This window comes from Neopelma chrysocephalum, unplaced genomic scaffold (assembly GCF_003984885.1).
Source record: "Neopelma chrysocephalum unplaced genomic scaffold, ASM398488v2 Primary Assembly neopelma1_159, whole genome shotgun sequence".
Classification (NCBI taxonomy): Eukaryota; Metazoa; Chordata; class Aves; order Passeriformes; family Pipridae; genus Neopelma; species Neopelma chrysocephalum.
Window position 1 is genome coordinate 509,466 of NW_020897821.1, and position 17,755 is coordinate 527,220.

General features: G+C 40.0%; 1 protein-coding gene across 2 annotated transcripts in view; it reads right to left on the minus strand.

Annotated features, from left to right (window-relative positions):
* Nucleotides 1-5,414: 5,414 nt before the first annotated feature.
* The window catches only part of CHST8 (carbohydrate sulfotransferase 8), a 176,235-nt gene continuing 163,894 nt past the window's right edge, over nt 5,415-17,755 (minus strand). For both annotated transcript variants that reach the window (XM_027701544.1, XM_027701545.1), the window contains exons 3-4: nt 9,187-9,224; nt 5,415-6,827 (exon numbers count right to left, since the gene is read on the minus strand). In XM_027701544.1, the coding sequence (XP_027557345.1) occupies nt 5,679-6,827; nt 9,187-9,224 (1,187 nt within the window). In that variant the 3' untranslated portion in view covers nt 5,415-5,678. The remainder of the gene's footprint in view (nt 6,828-9,186; nt 9,225-17,755) is intronic.

Genomic DNA, 17,755 nt, shown 5'->3' on the forward strand with positions numbered 1-17,755 from the left:
TGCTGGAAGCCATTGGAGAGGTTTGTTTACAGGCTTTCCTCTGGCTTCCACTGAGGAAAGCCAAGAAAACTCCTGGTTCTTCTTAACCAGTAGCTGTTGTCTTGGGACAAAAATTAGTTTTGTGCATCTTGCCATATGAGGCTTGGGACACTTCCCAAGTCATTGTTCAGGAGTGTGCAGGTGCGTGCTGAGGCTTTGCCATCACCACAGCTGACAAAGCCAACCTGAAAATCAGCCCTTGAAGCAACAGCAGCTCTAACAGTGCTCAGCCTTGTCTCGTGTCGTGCTCTGAAGACAAAACTACTGCTGCATGCAGATGGTTTTCTAGTATCAGTGAAATTAAAATGTGTGGGTGAGGCTTAGATTTGTACAGCTATGTTTCTCTTCCAAGCAGTTGGCTGGAGTATGCCCAGCTACCTGTGTGATTTCTTGTTGGGGGTAGAATAAGAACGTCTGTCAACCCAGTGATTTAAAGCAACTTGTGTCAATAAGAAAGCAACAACAGTTAAGCAAAACAACAAAAAAGTCAGTTTTTATCTGTTCTTCCTGGTAATGTGGTACCATTTGAGTTGGCACGACAAAGTAATTTGTATTATTGTACAAAGAAACTAAGAACAGCTATCAAACCAATGCATAAGTTTGCTATACCTTGAATTCATTTTCCAGTTTAAATTTTTAATTTTTGTGGGGTTATATCTCTCCCATGCATTTGTAAATTTGGAGATGCCTTAGTATGTTTAATGCTCTTTGCATGGGTTTTTTCCTATGTACTTTATATGTGTGTGTATAAGCAGATAATTGTACATGGATTTGTGATAGGTGTGCTCTTGCTTCTACTGTCAGAGATGGTGTTGCCCAAACAGGAAAAGATGTGTGAAGAAATTAAGGATAAATTCATGTACTGTGTAGTACATGCAGTCCATACATGTCCATTGCTCTCACTGTGTGGATCCCTCTCTCTCAAAAAAGATATTGTTGGATTGCCCAAAGAGTGAATTTTCTCAGCAAGTTGCTCAAATGAGGTGGGGAGGAAGGGGATCAACAGAACCCAATACCTATCTTTTAAAAACTTTAAGAACCCTTTACTTCAATCATTATGCAGACAAGCTGTAAACCAGTAAACAAAATTGCAGAATCAATTAGGTTGGAAAATACCTCTTAGACAATTGAGTCCAAACTGTGGATAAAAAAAAAAAGTGATCTTCTATCCTTAATTCATCTTGTCTCTTGATACTGTGCAGTCTGATGTGCTCAAATATTGGTGATTGTCATGGAACAAACCCCATCATAGAAATTCTGAAAAGTTTTGGGCATGAGTTAAGAAAACTCACTTTAATATCTTGATTCTTTTATTTTTAGAGGCATAAACCTCCATAAACTGACACCATTGGTGTGCAGTCAGCCATGGTAAAGAGCTGTTGTAGCAGGGGGGCTTTTGTAATACAAAAACCAGCAAATCACCATCACTCCATTTGTGCACGTTGCAAGGATGACTTTTTTTAGGTACACAGAGGTCTCAAAGAAGATGAGTTTGCTTAGATCTTAATGAATTTCATTTACAGAGCATCCCAGTGTCAAGTTCTTAAATTATCCCTTAATTAAAAGATTATTGCTGCCTTCAGTTTGAGACTTTGCAAAGCCAGATAATAAACTGTGCATTGCACTGGTCAGCAGTTTCACTTGGCTGGCTCTGGGCACAGTGACTGGTTGGTTTAGTTCTCATGGAGTACCTATGGAATGGCAGGGCAGCAGTTGGCAGCTGGGAGTGCCAAGGCTGCAAAAGCTGGCTAAGAAACTGGGCTTTGTTTACATGGTCTCTCATCTTAAAATGCTCTCTTATTAGTTTTTTTTTCAGGGAACAACTATTTAGTTCACACAGTTTATTTTTGTACCTGTGTTAATCCCTTTTTCTGCTGTAGGTTTAGATTACTTTGAGGTGTAAGGTCTGAGATTCTGATCTGTTGGTGTTCGTGTGCCTTCACACCTCAACTTCTGTGACAGCTTTAGCTGGGTCCTTACCTCTGAATTGTTACTGTGAACATTTTACTCCGAATAAACTGACCACTGAAATCCCAAGGTGGGAAATATGGATTTTAGGAGTTATCAATACACCAGATGTAATGGAGAGCTGTCCCAGGTAGAATCAAATGAAGTGTCTCCAGTACTGGAGGCTGGAAGCAGGTTGGTTTAACCTGGGTGTGGGGGGAAGGTGCTGGGGCAGTTGGACTGTTGTCAGTACCTGAGCTATTCACAGCTACTAATTTTAGGGAGGACAAAGTTCTAGGAAAACAGGAGCTGAGAGTAGAGAGGTAGGGCAGGAAAGGATCAGGAGCAAAAATAGCAAAACCCTTTACTGAGCTATACTCCTAGCTCTTACCTTAATCAGTCCAGGAGTAACAAAATTCACCTCTTACCTAAGATACATCAAGAAAAATTAAAAAACCAATTGGACTGACAAAATTACTTTGTCTGATGTTTACCTTGGCTGACCTCTGAACTAGGCTGTTTGTCTGAAAGTAGGATTTTTTGTATAGTCTTTAATTTTCCATATGGAATGAAATATTGCTATATGAAGAGTAGGATAAGATATGGGAATGAATGCAGAATGAACACCTCTGAAAAAAATTCAATTGCATTATCAGAAATGAAAATGCCAAGATTTTATACGTGGAGGAAAAGACAAGATAATCCAAAGGGAAATGAGCAGTCTGAAAACTCAATACCATCTAGTCAAAATTGTTGCTTTTTACTTAAACATTTTGATTGATATGAAAATATTAGTTTACTTGTCTTCTGCCTTAGTTTTTTTTTGTTCAAGATATTGCATTTCTTCTGGCTTTAAAATATATCTTTAGAGATTTTTTATTTTAAACCACCTGTTGCCTTGTTTCTACCAGCCAGTCAGGAATAGGAGATGGAAGTAATAAAGCCAAATTAATGCAAGTAGCCATTATTAAGTACCTTTGAGTATTAAAAACACACTTCTGTCTTCCTTGAGATACAATAAAACAGATGTTACTGTGCCATATACAACTTGTCAAAACATGCAAATCATTGAGCAGTTTTTGCTTAAAGAATGCTTGTTAACCCAGACAAAATAAAACCCTGTCAGAGTCTTCATCTTCATTTGTCATTAAAAATGTTATTTCCTTGTTGTTCTCTTTTATTGTAAAATAGTTGAAATAGATATGGGGGCATAGAGGTAGGAAAAATACCGGTTTGATGCAATCAGAAGTGCAACTTTGCTGGTATTTCTTTCTACTCATACAATGAACACTTACTGCTGTGTAAGTGTACCAACAAAGTCTTTCAGATGTAAATGTGACCTTGTGACTCTATGAATTTATGTATATGTGTAGATTAAACTGAAAAGGAACTGGGATGAGGGAGGAGGAGGAGGAAGGAGAGTCAGGTCTTCAACGTGAATCTGGCTGAAGGATTAAGTTCCTCAATCCTACCCTTAGAGCACTGTAAAACCAGCAGAGATCTGAATGCAAATGATGCCCAGGTTTGCCTCGCAGAGCAAACCTACGAGTCTGCATGTTCCCTTTGGCTGTAATGGTGCTGCAATAATGTGAATTGAGATTCTTCTCCCAGTGGAAGTTCACCTGCTAACTGGAATGAACTCAGCACTGGTCTGCAGGAGCAGGGGTAAGCACACTGTGCTCTGGTACAATGACCCTGAAAAAAGCTCTGAGGGCTACAATATCCATTGTATCCTTTCCCTGTGTTGGTGACTGTGATTTCTGTAACCACAGGCCATCAATTTATCAATTAGAATACCATCAATTCTTGGAGCACTTAATATCATTAAACGCTAAGTATGGCTTAATTCAAATTCCTGATGGTGGTGTTGACTATGCCTCCTCATGCCCCAGTAAATCCCACCACCCTATGTGCACTAGGGAGTGATTCATGTGCCTTATTTTACTCTGGATACTCCTGACTGTGACCTGTTGGGTGAGGCAATAGCCCCCAGACTGTTACTGCTGATCTGAGCTGGACTAGCAGAAAAAGAACTCTGAATAAAAAGGCTGTTTTGTAGTCATGTGAGCACATCAACAGGTCTCTGAGTGGGTGGGAAGGTGGGGTGGGTAGGTGGTTAACTGCTGCAGCAGTGATGAGGAGTTTGGGCAGACAGGGAAGAGTAACTGGTTTCATGGAACAACGTAAGTTCAACAATACCTTTCTAATGCAACCAATTTTTCTCTGAACAACAATGGACAGTGTGATGTCAGACATGACATGTGAAGTATTTGTCAGTAAAGCTTTCACAACAAAGTATTTTGAAACAATTTTTTCCTTATTCAAATTTTTAAAACCCCAAAAATGTATTGGATGTGTCTGGGTAAACTCTGATGCCAATGCATGAAACATCTGTATGAGGATCTGAACCTGGAAACGTGAAACATTGAAACAAATGTTGTTTCTTAGGTGTTTACATTTGTGCAGTGCCTGTGTGTGTTCTTGGTTGTGAAATACAAACTCTAGAAACTACTGGGGAGCCCAAGTTTGGCATTGTGGTAGAGTTTGATCCTTGTTCCAGTATGACCAGTTTAAATGTCATCCTGTGAAGTGGATAAATGACATGTGAACAAGGGTTCTGTATACAGAATGTGTGAACATTTACAGAGCTAGGGGAAGGTCAAGTATTTGATTCTCACGAGACGTTCTGCTAGAGATGAGAGAAAGTCTCCTCAAGTACAGAAAATGAACAACTGAACCAAAACACCTGGAATATTTTTTGCATGTTAAGTCAGATCTAATTGTTACTAAAATAAGCAAGTGCAAAGTGTTTCCAGCAATGAAAAGAACTACCCTGTTGGGCAGGAAGTGGCATTTATTCTTGCTTGTTATTATGAGGGAAAGATTTGATATTCCTGGTGACTATGAAGATTAAACCAGAGATTTATGTTAATGCAAAGGATTAAAAGAATTTTAATAACACTTATAAAGATGCAAATGTTCGCCTGCATTTTATCTTTTTGCAGATGAATGTGCCATAAGGGAAATATCGAAGGGGGAGAACACATCCTCACTCCAAATTGCAACATCTGGTTAAATACTGCTCTCACATGGTCATTAAGTATTAGTTGTTTTCACCAGTGTGTTTTTGAACAGTGGGAGTATGATTAGACTTTTTCTCCCTAACTAACTTATGAGTATGAGGAAGTAGGAATCAACATCCAACTTCAAAAACATAGTGCCTGTTTAGTGTATGGCTTCATGCCTTGCAGATTTCAACAAACTGTAAATATTACTTAGTGTATTTTTTTCCTTGCTACTCCATCACCTTCAGACTTATTTTCTAAACAGCAAAGGGCTTGAGATACTGGCTCTACTGTGGAATTGCCAGCTGTGTTTCCCTGGTTTGAAATTGTCCTCCCAGTGCAAACACAGGCCACACCAGCATAGAAAATTCTGTGCTTTATTTGGGCACCCTAACATACTATACATATATGTACATACATTTTGTATGGAGAAATTATAGAAAAAATATGATTTGAAAAAGGAGGCAATTAAGGTGAAGGTGTAAACATCTGTTTATGTTCTATTTTGGGTTTTTTCCTGCTCTTCAACCAATTGTTCACTAACACATAAGTGTATATAAACAGAAACCACCTGGATTTGTTATACAATTCAACTGATGTGACTGTGGAAATGTCCCAGCTCTCAAATCAATATAAGTCTTCAAAAGGTTTTGAGTAGTTAAACATCAAGTAATCCATATAGTAGAAGTCGTAGCTTTGTTGTCGTTGGGCAGGAGAAAGCTGTGCAAAATACTGCTGTGTGATTTTAGTGGTAGTTCTTTCTTCGTTGGAGTGCCGATCTTTAAACTTGGGGAAAGTTAAATTTCGTGGAGCACCGATTAAGTGCAAGAAAAAGTTTGCGTCTTCTTCCATACTTTCAAATTTCCCCACGAAGTCGTAGTCTATTAAACACGGGCTGCAAAGCCTGTTGACGTGATCCCAGTGTATATCCATACCCACTGGCCTATGTACATCCAGGAGATATTGAATGAACTCCTTAAACTTGACTCCAGAGCCTGTCCTTAATGCTTCTTTGGTGGCGTTGACCCGGTACCTGGAAATGATGGCTTTTCCAAACACCGGGTGGTAGTAGTTGTTTGGATGCTCAAACTTGTCCCGAAATGCAGATACCAGCTTTTCGAAAGGTTCACGGATAAACAGCATCTTTGTGTAAGTGTTGAGCCTGTGATAAATTCCCTTGTGATCAAAGCCATCCAGCCTTTTCAGGTAGTTCCCGTAGTGCACGGTGTTGTGCTGGATGTCTTTTGTGGAAGAAGCCAGGCCATTAAGCACCATGAGCACCCGTTTCCAGTTAGAGCAGCCAGCTTTTGGTACTTCACAGTATAAAACTCTGTATTTATCTTCTACAAATATCCTAGAGACATGATAAGGAGTGATTATTCTTCTGTTATTACTCTTGTATTTTGAACAAGTTTCCCTCATAATCCGCTTCCTTTCTCCTTGGATCTGATAGAGACTTTTCCACTTGTTGTTGTTTCTGTCCTCAGATTTGAGTGTGGGCAGGTTGAGAACGGAGCTGTTCATGGAAATCAGAATTGGGCTCTTTTTAATTATAAACCTCCTCCTGCGTTTATGGAGCCTGATGGCATCAGTTTCTTCACCTTTCTGTTGATCTTTCATAGCAAACATGATGCTGCTTTGCCTTCTGTCTGTGCTTTGAAGCTTAGTGGGCACACTTTCAGATGGCTCTAATGAGTCGCTCTGCTTTACTGGTGCTGCTCCATCTGCAGTATTTTTTCTTAATCTTCTCTCCTGGTTATTGCTGGAAACACAGTCCTGATGAGGAAAAAGAGATTAAAGATGTTAGCAAATGAGAGACTGTCACCATTAACAGCTTGCACAACTTCATGTGGATCTTTCATACACTCTGAGTTCAGCAGAATTGTCCAACAAAATGCATTGCCACAAACCCTCAGCACTGTGCCTGCAGTGTGGTAAGGGCTCTGCTCTTGTCACCTGATTCTGTGCTTACATGAAACTCAAAGGCTGAGATGAACCTGAACTGGTAATTTCCAGTTCAGAATTGGATTTAACTGTGTTTTAGGTCGCGCACCCAGACTTTGATAGATACTTTTGTCTTAGGCAAGTTATCCTTGAAATTTCTTTGAAAGGTATCTGAGTATTTTGAGGACTTGTTTAGTTATTCCTGTTGTCACACAAATGGAAGGGTTTGTTTGTTTGTGTGGTGTGTTTCCCACCCTGACCCCCCCACTTCAGCAGTTAATCTTTGCAGTGAAGGTGGTTTTGCACAGAGTGAAGCCTGACAGGGAAGGGAGGAGGTTTGCAGAGCTGGTAAGGTGGAGTGAAGATGTAGAGGGAGGAAGAGTAGGCAGAGGGAAGCAGAAAGGACTGCAGTGAGACCTTGGAGGGTTGGCATGCAGGAAGTGGGTTTTGTGAGAGCAGCATGAAGGGGCACCCCAAAGGGAGCCTTGAGGGAGATGAGCCCGGGAGCAGAGCAGCTGAGACTTGATGAGAGGCAGCAAGGGGTGGGAATGAAGCTTGGCTGGGATTAGGCAAGTGAAAGCTGAGTAAGTAAAGCAGGTCTATGGATAAGGGTTTCTGGGACCTGCTCTTTTTCATTAGGGGGATCTTACTGGTTAATACTTCTTTTGGCTTAAAGCCCAGATGTGCTCCATTACTTTCTGCTTCTCAAAGCAGCTGAATTAAATCCTGTATAGTCTGTGCCTCTAAGAGTAAAATTAGGTTCTGTACACTGTTTAAGTACATGTCATCCCTGTGTTGAGGACACCTGGGAGCAGAGTGGCATATGAACCACCAGGGAGTATTTCAACAGAGGAGCAGATGTAGTTGCAGAATGCTTATTGCTGACCCAAAGTACTTAGTGGTTATTTAGAGGTTTTATAGATTTAAATTTTTGATTTTCGGTCTTTATTTTTTCCCAGTAGTATTTCAAACTGGCCTAAAAAAAGATATTTTGCAAATTTTAAGTTGTACAGTATGGGGATTAGAAGGGTCATGATCTTTCAAGGTGGCAGATTAAATCTTAATCAATTTTACAAGTCTTTGTTGGCTGAAAAAAAGCCAGTGCTATAGGTAACAAACTTTTGCTGTCATGGAGGTTATATCTTGTCACATTCTTGTTTGAGGGTCAGACACTAAACAAGTCTCAGAAAAGAGGTTCAATGCTCATTACAAAAAGCAATGGTGACAAAAGAAAAAAAAATCAGATTGTATTATTTTGTAGGTGACTTGCTTAAATTGATAACTTATACAAAACTCAAGCACAACAGATCAGTATTAAACACAAGTTTTAGGGTACTGTTGCAGAATTCAGGTTTCTCATGCTGGCTGCTCTGGTGGTGAAGGTGGTATGTGATGTGCAGACATAATAATTTGTCATGCAAGGCACTATTCAGTTGTTGGGAGTGATTGTTGTACTCTGCTCTTATCTTCAGACATTGTTGCTGGTAGCCAAAGTGCGTGTGCGTGTAAATACCAGATCTATTTCTAAATATTACCCTTTGCAGAGTGGTTGTAATTTAACTCCACGTTTACTCATGACACGGCTGATATTTCAAGCTTATCAAATTCAGGCTTCCTAGAAATGTGAACCTTTAATGATGCTGAACCCAGAGTTTTTGGGAAACTCAAATGCCATGATTTGAATGTCTTGTGTCAGGAGGCCAGGCTGGAGCTGCAGAGGTGGGGTGGTGTGGATCACAGGCCGTGGCATTTGGGGAAGAACCGGCAGCTGCACAGTTTTCCTCTGCATATTTTGTACCTGTCCTTTAACTACGAAATCGTGGCAGCTGTTCAGTGCCGACAGCCACTAGATGGGGGAATTTCACCAGGATTCTTCTTGAGCCTGTTTTTAAGGACCTCTCAAGACATTCATTTGATCAGTACCATTGCATTCAGAATATTATTATAGGCAAAGTTTACAGTATCTTTTAGCAATATTCAGCCTAGGAAAAAAAAACTTATAAAACTAAAGTTGTGTAGCTTATCACATTCATATTTTAAAAGGAAAATTTGCACTTCATGGCAAAGTTTTTGATGCATCTTTCCTTTTCAGTGCTTCATCTCTGGTGTAGTGGCCTTATCTGAGCCATCTCTATCTACTCCATACTTGGAATATGGATACAATTTTCCTTATGCACTTCTGAAAACTTACTTTTTTTGGTTGCTGGAATCCCATGTTATATTTTATCCCTAAACAAAGAAAGAAAGTAAAGTAATTATTTAGAAATAAAAAAACCCATTAGTTTCTCTTTTTGCTAGACTGATACCAGTGTGTCCTCTGGTAGCTAAAAGGAAAACAGGAACAAGTTTTGTTAATGCAATGATAAACAGACCAATGGTGAATCATAACTAACGTATATTTCATAGTAACAATACTCCTTGGAAGGCCTCTTTATTTACAGATATCATAAAAATTGTGAAATGGAGTGAATGTCTCTTTCCCTTTTACAGATGGGGAAACTGAGATGGAGAAAAGTGATTGCTTAACCCCAGTTTAAAGGCCAGTGGCAGAACAAGAAAACCGTGATTCCAGGTTAGAGCCCTAAAAAAAAGGCTGTTCTTTGTGTATTTGCCAAAAGTAAATGTATGGTTTCTCCCCCTGCAACTTTGGACAGTATAGTAATTAATCATGGTAACATGGAGCACTCTCCTCTGCTGTAAAACCACAGCAGCACACAGTGAAGTTATGTACAAGTGAAGCAATGTTTGCAGACTTCTGGAGAGACAAACAATACAGAATTGTGTTTTGTCTAATCTTCTGGCTTTCACAGTGATGTTTACCTGAAAATAGAATAATAAAGATGTGAAAATCCTAGATGACAGCTTTAGCAGGTGTGTAGGATCTCTTTACTGTTCCTAACCTCTGCTAAGTATAACTTTATAAAAGAGGAATGCATAATGGAAAACACAACTTAATTATGAAATTTGTTTAGGGCTTTTCAACTGATAAAACTGTTATCATCGCTGTCACTCTTGCTTGAAAACCTCAGTTTAATAAGTCTGCATGATGAATCCACAGCCTTTTGGACTTGTTACAGGTAAAGGTAATAAGTCCAGGATGAAGTAACAGCATTACTGGGATGGCTCAGTCCCATCAGGTTGATTTTTGTGGTACTAGGAAAGCACCTTGCAGGATAGTTCACATTGCACCTTATTGCAGTTGAAGTAGCTTAGGTGATCAGTCATGCTTTGTCTTTTAAATCAGATCTACAAACTGGTATTTGTAGTAGAGCCTAAGTAAAATTGCCGTGGTTATTTCTGTGCTCTAAGAGCTCGTTTAACAGTGTTCATGACGCTTTTGGCTTAAGTTTGAGCTTTAACTCAACTTGTTAGCAATAAACTCAACCGAAGGTGGTGTGGGATATTGTGATTCTATGCCTACTAGAAGGGTATATTATTTTTACTTTATCAGAAATTAGTTCTAGACATCCTGCAGAAGGAATCTTAAGCCTTCTCCTAGCTGCTTCTCAGAAGTGTTCAGCTGCAAATTCAAGTAGGAAGGTAAATACTAAATAAAAACAGATCTGGCCTTTAGCATCCTTCTGTGGGTTCTGGAGGATTCAAACTGATTCTTTTGCACCAGACCTTAGGAGATGTTACTGAGCTGTTGTCCAGTTCCTGATGTGATCAGTTAAAAACCCCACATTTATTCTTCTGCTGTGTAATATGCTACAGAGCAAGGCAGGACAGGAAACTGCTGTCCAAAAAACCCAGCAAAACCTGAGCACAGCACTCTGAAAACATTGATATTAGAGCGTGGGTGATCTGTTTATACCATGAGAATATTGTATTTTTCAGCAGATGTAACCTCTCCTGTCCTGCTAACCCTAAGGGCGTAATTTTAAGCCGTTTGAGCTGCTTGGCCTTTGCTCTAAGGCATCATTAATTCACTGGAGTAGTTGCTTAACTCATAACATGGGGAAGTTCTACAATTCTGTTCCCTTTCCAAAAGCATTTTGAGCTTTTTACAGTTGGAAACATAAACAGGTGAGGAAAGACTTGTCAGAAAGCAGCAAGTACCTTGAATGGAATCAGTTGCAAATATTGGAGCACTTGCTATGTCCAAATTATACTATAAAAGTCAGGGTTAGTTTTTTTCAGTTGTGGTCATTTGTCCTGACTTAAGGGGAGCTGTGATACCTTGTAGCAAACCCACACACTTTGTGCAAATTATGTTAAATTTGGAATGTTTCTGCCATGACTAAGAATTGTTAAAAAAAATTCCACAAAACTGCAAAGAAGAGGCATGAGACCCAGCTATTTTGTGGTTAATTTTGACTAATTATGTTTTTGTAGTAGTGTTTCATAGAGGTAACTTATTTGAGAGATTAATATTTTCTACTGATATGCACTGCTTTAAAAAAAAATTAAAAAAAATGCTAGTAGGAGATGAGTAACCATTTAAAAAGATGGGTTTTTTTCATTTACTGGCTTTAAGATGTAATCAGAACAATAATTCATGCTTAATGTAAATGTTTGGAGAAGCACTTGCCAATCTCTTCAATGTTTTCTGAATTTGTGACATCTAAATTTGGCTTCTTTTAGCTGTCTTTCTCATGATACAGTCTGTCACTTCAGATTTAAATCTACATGAAAAAACCCTCTTAAGTGCCGTGAACTTGGGGAAATTAGATTGCACAGATCTACTATACTAATCAAAATCTAAATTTAATGTTGTGCTACATCTTCACTATCCATGTTTCTTACCACAGTGCTATTGCCAAAGTGGGAATATTTTTGGCCTTGAATAAACCACTGGTGTCTGCTGCACCCAGCTGAAGGCACTGATTCAGAAATGTTTGACGCCAGCCATGACCATGACCAACATCTCAGGGCTGCTCCAACACAGAGGGAAGAGCTGAGAGACAGAATCCTTCTATCAGTTGTGTGTGGCTTAAGTTCTCCTCCCCTTGTGTGACCATGATTTTCCAGACCTGAGCCTGGCCTGTATTTTATATCTGCTTTTGTTTTTCATGAAGTACGAGCTTCGTGCTCCATCCAGTCCTACCACGTAGTGAAACCCACCGTGAGCTTTTTTTCCTTTTCCAAATGCTACCAGCAACACAATAAAATGGCCTTTATCTTCCTTGTGTAATGTTATACAGTTTTACCTCTCTGCCTTCTCCTCTGTCTCTGCTTCAAGACCTAATTTTATTTTGCCTCTAGTGTTTTTCTCTGGTTTGAGACTCAACTACAGCTGAAATATTTTTTAATAAAAATGATAACTTCAAGTCTGCATCTGCAACTCATCCCTCACGGGGCTTCTGTACCCAGTGTGCACTTGTTTGCTTCATCTGAATGGATTTGTGAGACGTCCTCTGGAAGGGCTGTTTCTGTCACTTCATGTGCCGTGTCCTATCCACACATGCCCCAGTGTTAGGTCTTTACTCAGAGACAACAACATGTACTTAATTGCAGAATGAGTAATAGGTCAGTACTCAGAATTCTGACAAGCATGAAAAAAGTCTAGTTTGAAAAGGATTTTCCCCCAAATACTGGTCAGATAATTCTTTTCAAGGTGAGGGGTTTGTTTTTTGGGGGTTTTTTTGCGTTTTTTTTTTTGGTGGAATTTAAAATGATCTCTTAGCTTGTACAGTATAAAGGATATACCCATATCTGATCATCTGATCCTAACTTACTCTGGTGTCCGCTTGTTTACACATATGAATTCAATTACTCATTAAATAAACTTATTTATTTTAAAGATTGCTGCCTTGTAAATGATTTGGTTTTATTTACATTTAAAATACAGATGTAGGGTACACATTTGGAATACTTTTGAAATATATGAACCTCTAAAATGAAAGCATTTTCTAAAAAAATTGAGGCCTTATTAATAGAACAGACCTTACATGTGTGTATGTTTTAATTACATGCTATGTTCATGTCCTTTTTCTAACTTAAATTTGTAGTTTATTTCATTAGGAAAAATGCTGTCAGAAGTTCCATCAAAGCTACACACCCAGGATCTCATTTTAATGCAGATGAATTAATAAGGCCAAGTAAAGAAGGGTTAGCAAAGCAGTGGCACATCTGACACTGTGCATCAGGAAAGAAGCAAAGCTGTCCAGCGAATCTGTATAATCTGATTTCTCCCCACTGAGGCTGTGGGTGTGTGGGGTCACCTCCCACAGATGGGTAAACTCCTGCAGGGAATGCTTTGCTTTAATGATACACCCCCTTGTCAAAGGCAGGTCTGAGGGTTGTTTCCTCTGCACAGAGCGGAAAAGATGGAATGTTTCTGTGGCTACTTCCCAGGCTCCAAAGTAGCCCTCTGGAGCTCTGAGTAGTTAAGTGTGACTCTGATAAATAGCATCTTTTTCCCCCTATTTTGGGAAGGCATAAGAAGTTTGCCAATCTGCCAAGGGTTGGGGTTTTTTAGTCTCTTTGAGCCTTCTTTCATGGGTGAGTTCCTCTTGTAAATCAGGTAACAGATTTTTCCTGGGTTCTTAGCTTTTTGTTTCAATCCTGCCACTGCCAAGCATGCAATTTCTAATAGTTTAATGCAATCTATTTGAGGGAGTTTGAACTCTGACTCATGGCTTATTCTAAAGCAGTTGTGGTGAAGCAGAGTACTTCCCAGGAAGATAGCCTTGTTTTCCCCTCTCCTGTGCTCGTTTCGTGCTAACACACAGTTACTTCCTATTGATCCTGTGCTTTTCAATCCCATTCAGCTTCAGAGGGGCAGACTTTGGAGCTCAGTGAAGCCATGGGTGTCATTTCTAAACCAGGCAAATCTGTGGTTCCACCATCCCACAGGCAGCAGGCACTGCAGCCTCGTGCTGCTGCACTTGTGTCATGGGATGCCTATGATGGTAGCAGCTTGTGTGCACTTCAGTTGATTAAAACACGATTACTCTGGCTTTTTGTAACTGAAATGACTTTCCATCTTAATGAAGCAAGGGAGTCTCTGGACAGAAGCACTGTATGTGGGGAAGGCAATGCAATTCTGAAGGGCATACCATGGAAATAATTAAAAACATTCGGTTCATCCGTCAGTTTGAACAAGAAAAAAATCATAAATTGGGGAGCCAAAGTAGAGATCAGTACACACATTAAGTGACTTTTAATGTTTGCCACGTGAGGACTTTAATAGTGTCAGAAACTTGATATTCCCAGTTGGTTTGTGGTCCCAGGAGCCAATCCTGTGGGCTTGGATGGAGCAGAATTGCACAATTGCACAGAGCCATCATTCTGCAGCACAGTATTGTGGCTGCTGCCACGGTGTCACTGCTTCCCCCTTCATTCCCCAATTAGCTCCCTTGTAGCCAAGGCTCTTGGTGCAGTGTCCCTCTTGATATTTTAACTTAGGCTATCCTACACATGGCTTTCCTTGCCTTTTCCAGTAAGTAATTTCTGGAGTAAAAGATCAGAGTACAAGCTGGGTACCCACTGTTTCTAAATATGGGTGCCACCCGAGTATAGTGTTTATACCTACACTGTGTTTCTCAGACAAAATACCCAGGCTGTCTTCCTGCTGTTGTTTCCCCCTCATAAAGGCTTTGTATCTTTTGGACAACCTGCCTTACGCCTGTGTTGCTGTACATTTGTGTTTTGTACTAGTCAGAAATACCATCTCCTGACACCTCTGTTTATTTTTCAGTTATTCTAAACACAGCTCCATGTGAGAAATAATTGTTTCCATATGGTTTGCCTTGCAAATTTTTGGATTCATCAAGGTGAAACCAAGGAGAGAAGCAGAAACAGAAATGGAGGCACTTTAGAGGGATAAACTCCTTTTGAATCTAAACCCAATTAAAGTGTTGCTGTGTCATCCAGGTAAGTCCTACATAGCTGTGGTGATGTTGGTAGCTGAGTATTGCCTGAAACTGTGGTGTTGGTTCTGTCCAAAAAATTATAAATTTACATCCAGACTTTGTGAAGAGGCTTTCTGTTATCTGTCCTCTACTGCGTTGTTGAGATTGGAAGTTGTTTGAGGAATAGATTATTTTATTAATTGAAATTTGGAAACCCTGATATTTCTTTGACTTGCAACATGCCAATGGCACAAGTATATGAACCCTTAGAGAAAAATACATACTACTCTGTTTTTTCAAAATGACCTGATGTTCTAATGCATACTGAATCCATCTCCTTGTCTAAATAATCCTGTGACTTAACTTGGGCTGTTTCTGTGGTACCTGATAAAGGAAAGAGTCCCTTTGTATTCAAGCTTAATTGAAAGAATAGGAAAAGCTGTTTGTGAATTTATTATGAGGAAGGTATGACTGCTTGTTTACTTTGTCTTCTTTGCTATTTAGCCTTACTAATTAGAACTTGCCATTTTCTGACTCTATAGAATTCTTATCGAATATAAATTAAGAAGGCGGAAAAGTCAAGCCTGTGCATTCCCCATTCCTTCTGTGGACCTATCCCTGGGAATACTGTTAATTAGCATCATTAGCTTTCAGGCACTGTCAGCAGTTACTTGCAATTTCTACTTAATACCTTTCAGTTATTCTTCATTCTCATATTTAATATTTGCATATTCCCTTCGTAGCATGACTTTGGCAAGGACATTTCACTTTTTCAGATTTATTAAAAAGTAAAAGCTAAGGTTTAAAATACAGCACTGCATTTATATTTAGTAGCCTGTGAGAACTATTCAGGTAACCAGAGGAGTTTCAGTGAATTTCAAGCAAGCACTTAATGTAATTTGACTTCATGTATCTAGTTAGAATAGATCACCTAGAACCCCAGAAATGTTTCAGGACATTGTGCAGGTAGGACATGAAAACTTCAGTGGTCTTTCTACTGGAGAGGAGACAAAGTAATACAGGTAGAATTTTGGACTGCTTTCATGTCACTCTGTAGAGATGTTTCTTTGGGAAAGAAAGCATTAGAACGGAGAGAGAGAAGGCTGCAGGCAAAATTTAAAAGGTAGATCTACACAGACATGCCCCTGAGTGCTGAAGTTCACTGCTTTGATAGATTGACTGTAGATCAAATGACACAGATGTGTATCCAAATGTTGTATATTATTATGTTACAATCAATTAGCTGGAACTGATAAAGTTTCCTTTTCTCCTGTTCTCATAGTTCATTATTGACAAATCTTAGCATAAGAGATCAATACGGATCACTAAAAAAAAAGAGTAATGCCTACAACCTAGCTACAAAACTTGGTGCAGAAGGGGTGATAAGTGGGCAGACTTTAATTCCTGACCTGTGAGAAACAAGAAGTTCTTGGAAAGTGAGGTGTAAGGGGTTGAGCTCTTTGCCAGGCCTTTTATTCCTGAGCTACTGAAGAGCAGTGGTGATTTGCAGTGGTGATTTGCTGTTAGTCATTTCTCACTGGCTCTACTCTGCTGCTTTGTAGAGGGTTTTCTGTTTCTTATTAAGGAGCTCACTTGCACTCCTTCAGCCAGATTTTAGTGACTGATGGGTAGAACAATTTGCTTGCATAAGAACAGTGTTTTGAATTGAATTTCGTATCAGTAAGAATAAGGGGGAAATGGTTCTGCTCAAAAACTGAGTGCTCACAACTTCCAGGATTCAGGTGACATTATGTGGTACCCAGGACTTGTCCTGAGCTGTCAACCCAGGTAGGAAGAGTCAAAGTGCTTGTCTTGAGTTCTAGTGAGCTTGATATTTTTTAAAGGTAAGTGCAGGCCATTTTAAGATGTTCTCAAACTTCTGGAACTCAGAATTCCTCCATCGGTGGCAGTTTTATGTTCATGTTTTCTCCTTGGCTATGTAAATGACAATGAAAACTGGGAGTCACCTGGAAAGTCTAAAATGGACATGCCTTGCTGAGGGCACTTAATGTTTCACATGATGTGTGTCTGTCTGGTAGGTTCAGGTGCTTATAGGACATATGGGTTGATCTTAACGAAGAGCATGTGAGCATTGTCAGACAATTCAGCAGCAGTGGGATTTGGAGGACATTTGCTCTATTAACTGCTGCTCACAACTCTTATCATTACAAACTGGATATCCCAGGGTCTGATCCATTTGCAGCTTGTTATTGGCATTGGAGGGAGGCCTTTGCTGCCTCTCCCCCTACACACTTCCCAGCACAACTCTTCATCTCCATTCTAGCATTATTTTTCTACCCCCAGCTGACTGCAACTACTTTGGAGTCAGGGAGCACAGGGAGCTGCTGCTGAAGGAAATGGCTTTCATCTCTCCACATGGTTCATGTGTTCACTCTCCTAGTCACTGCCTCTGCCAGGTCACTGCATTTTCCTTCCCCTCCTCTGCACAACACAGAAACACGGGAGCTGGCAGAGAAGGGACAAAGAAGCTGCAGCAGTGGTGTGGCAGTGTACCTGAGAGAGGGGGGAGAGAGAAACAGCCCTCTGTGGGGATTGGTGACTGTTCTCTTCATCTACACATCTGGATGAGCTACACTGGTCTTCTAAAGGGGTCACACCTGCTATGGCAGGGAGAAAAGGCAGGTATTCTCCATCTGGTCACTATTCCCTGTTTCCCACATGTGCTCCTTCTTCTGCTGCAGGAGCCAGAGGGCTCTAGTGTAGTTGCCTCTCTCTGTCACTCTGAAGCATCAGTGGTACCTGAAATGAGAATCCCTCTGCCACTGCCATGTTATGGGCATACCTGCATTTTTCATTCACACATAATAGCACTTGCTGACTTTTCTAGTACCCCAGTGTAGATTGGTGCATCAGCCCAAGGAGGGGCTGTATGAACTGAGAGATGGAATTGTTTGCATCTACCTTGACAATCCAAATTTGGGATACGGTTGCTATGACAATTGA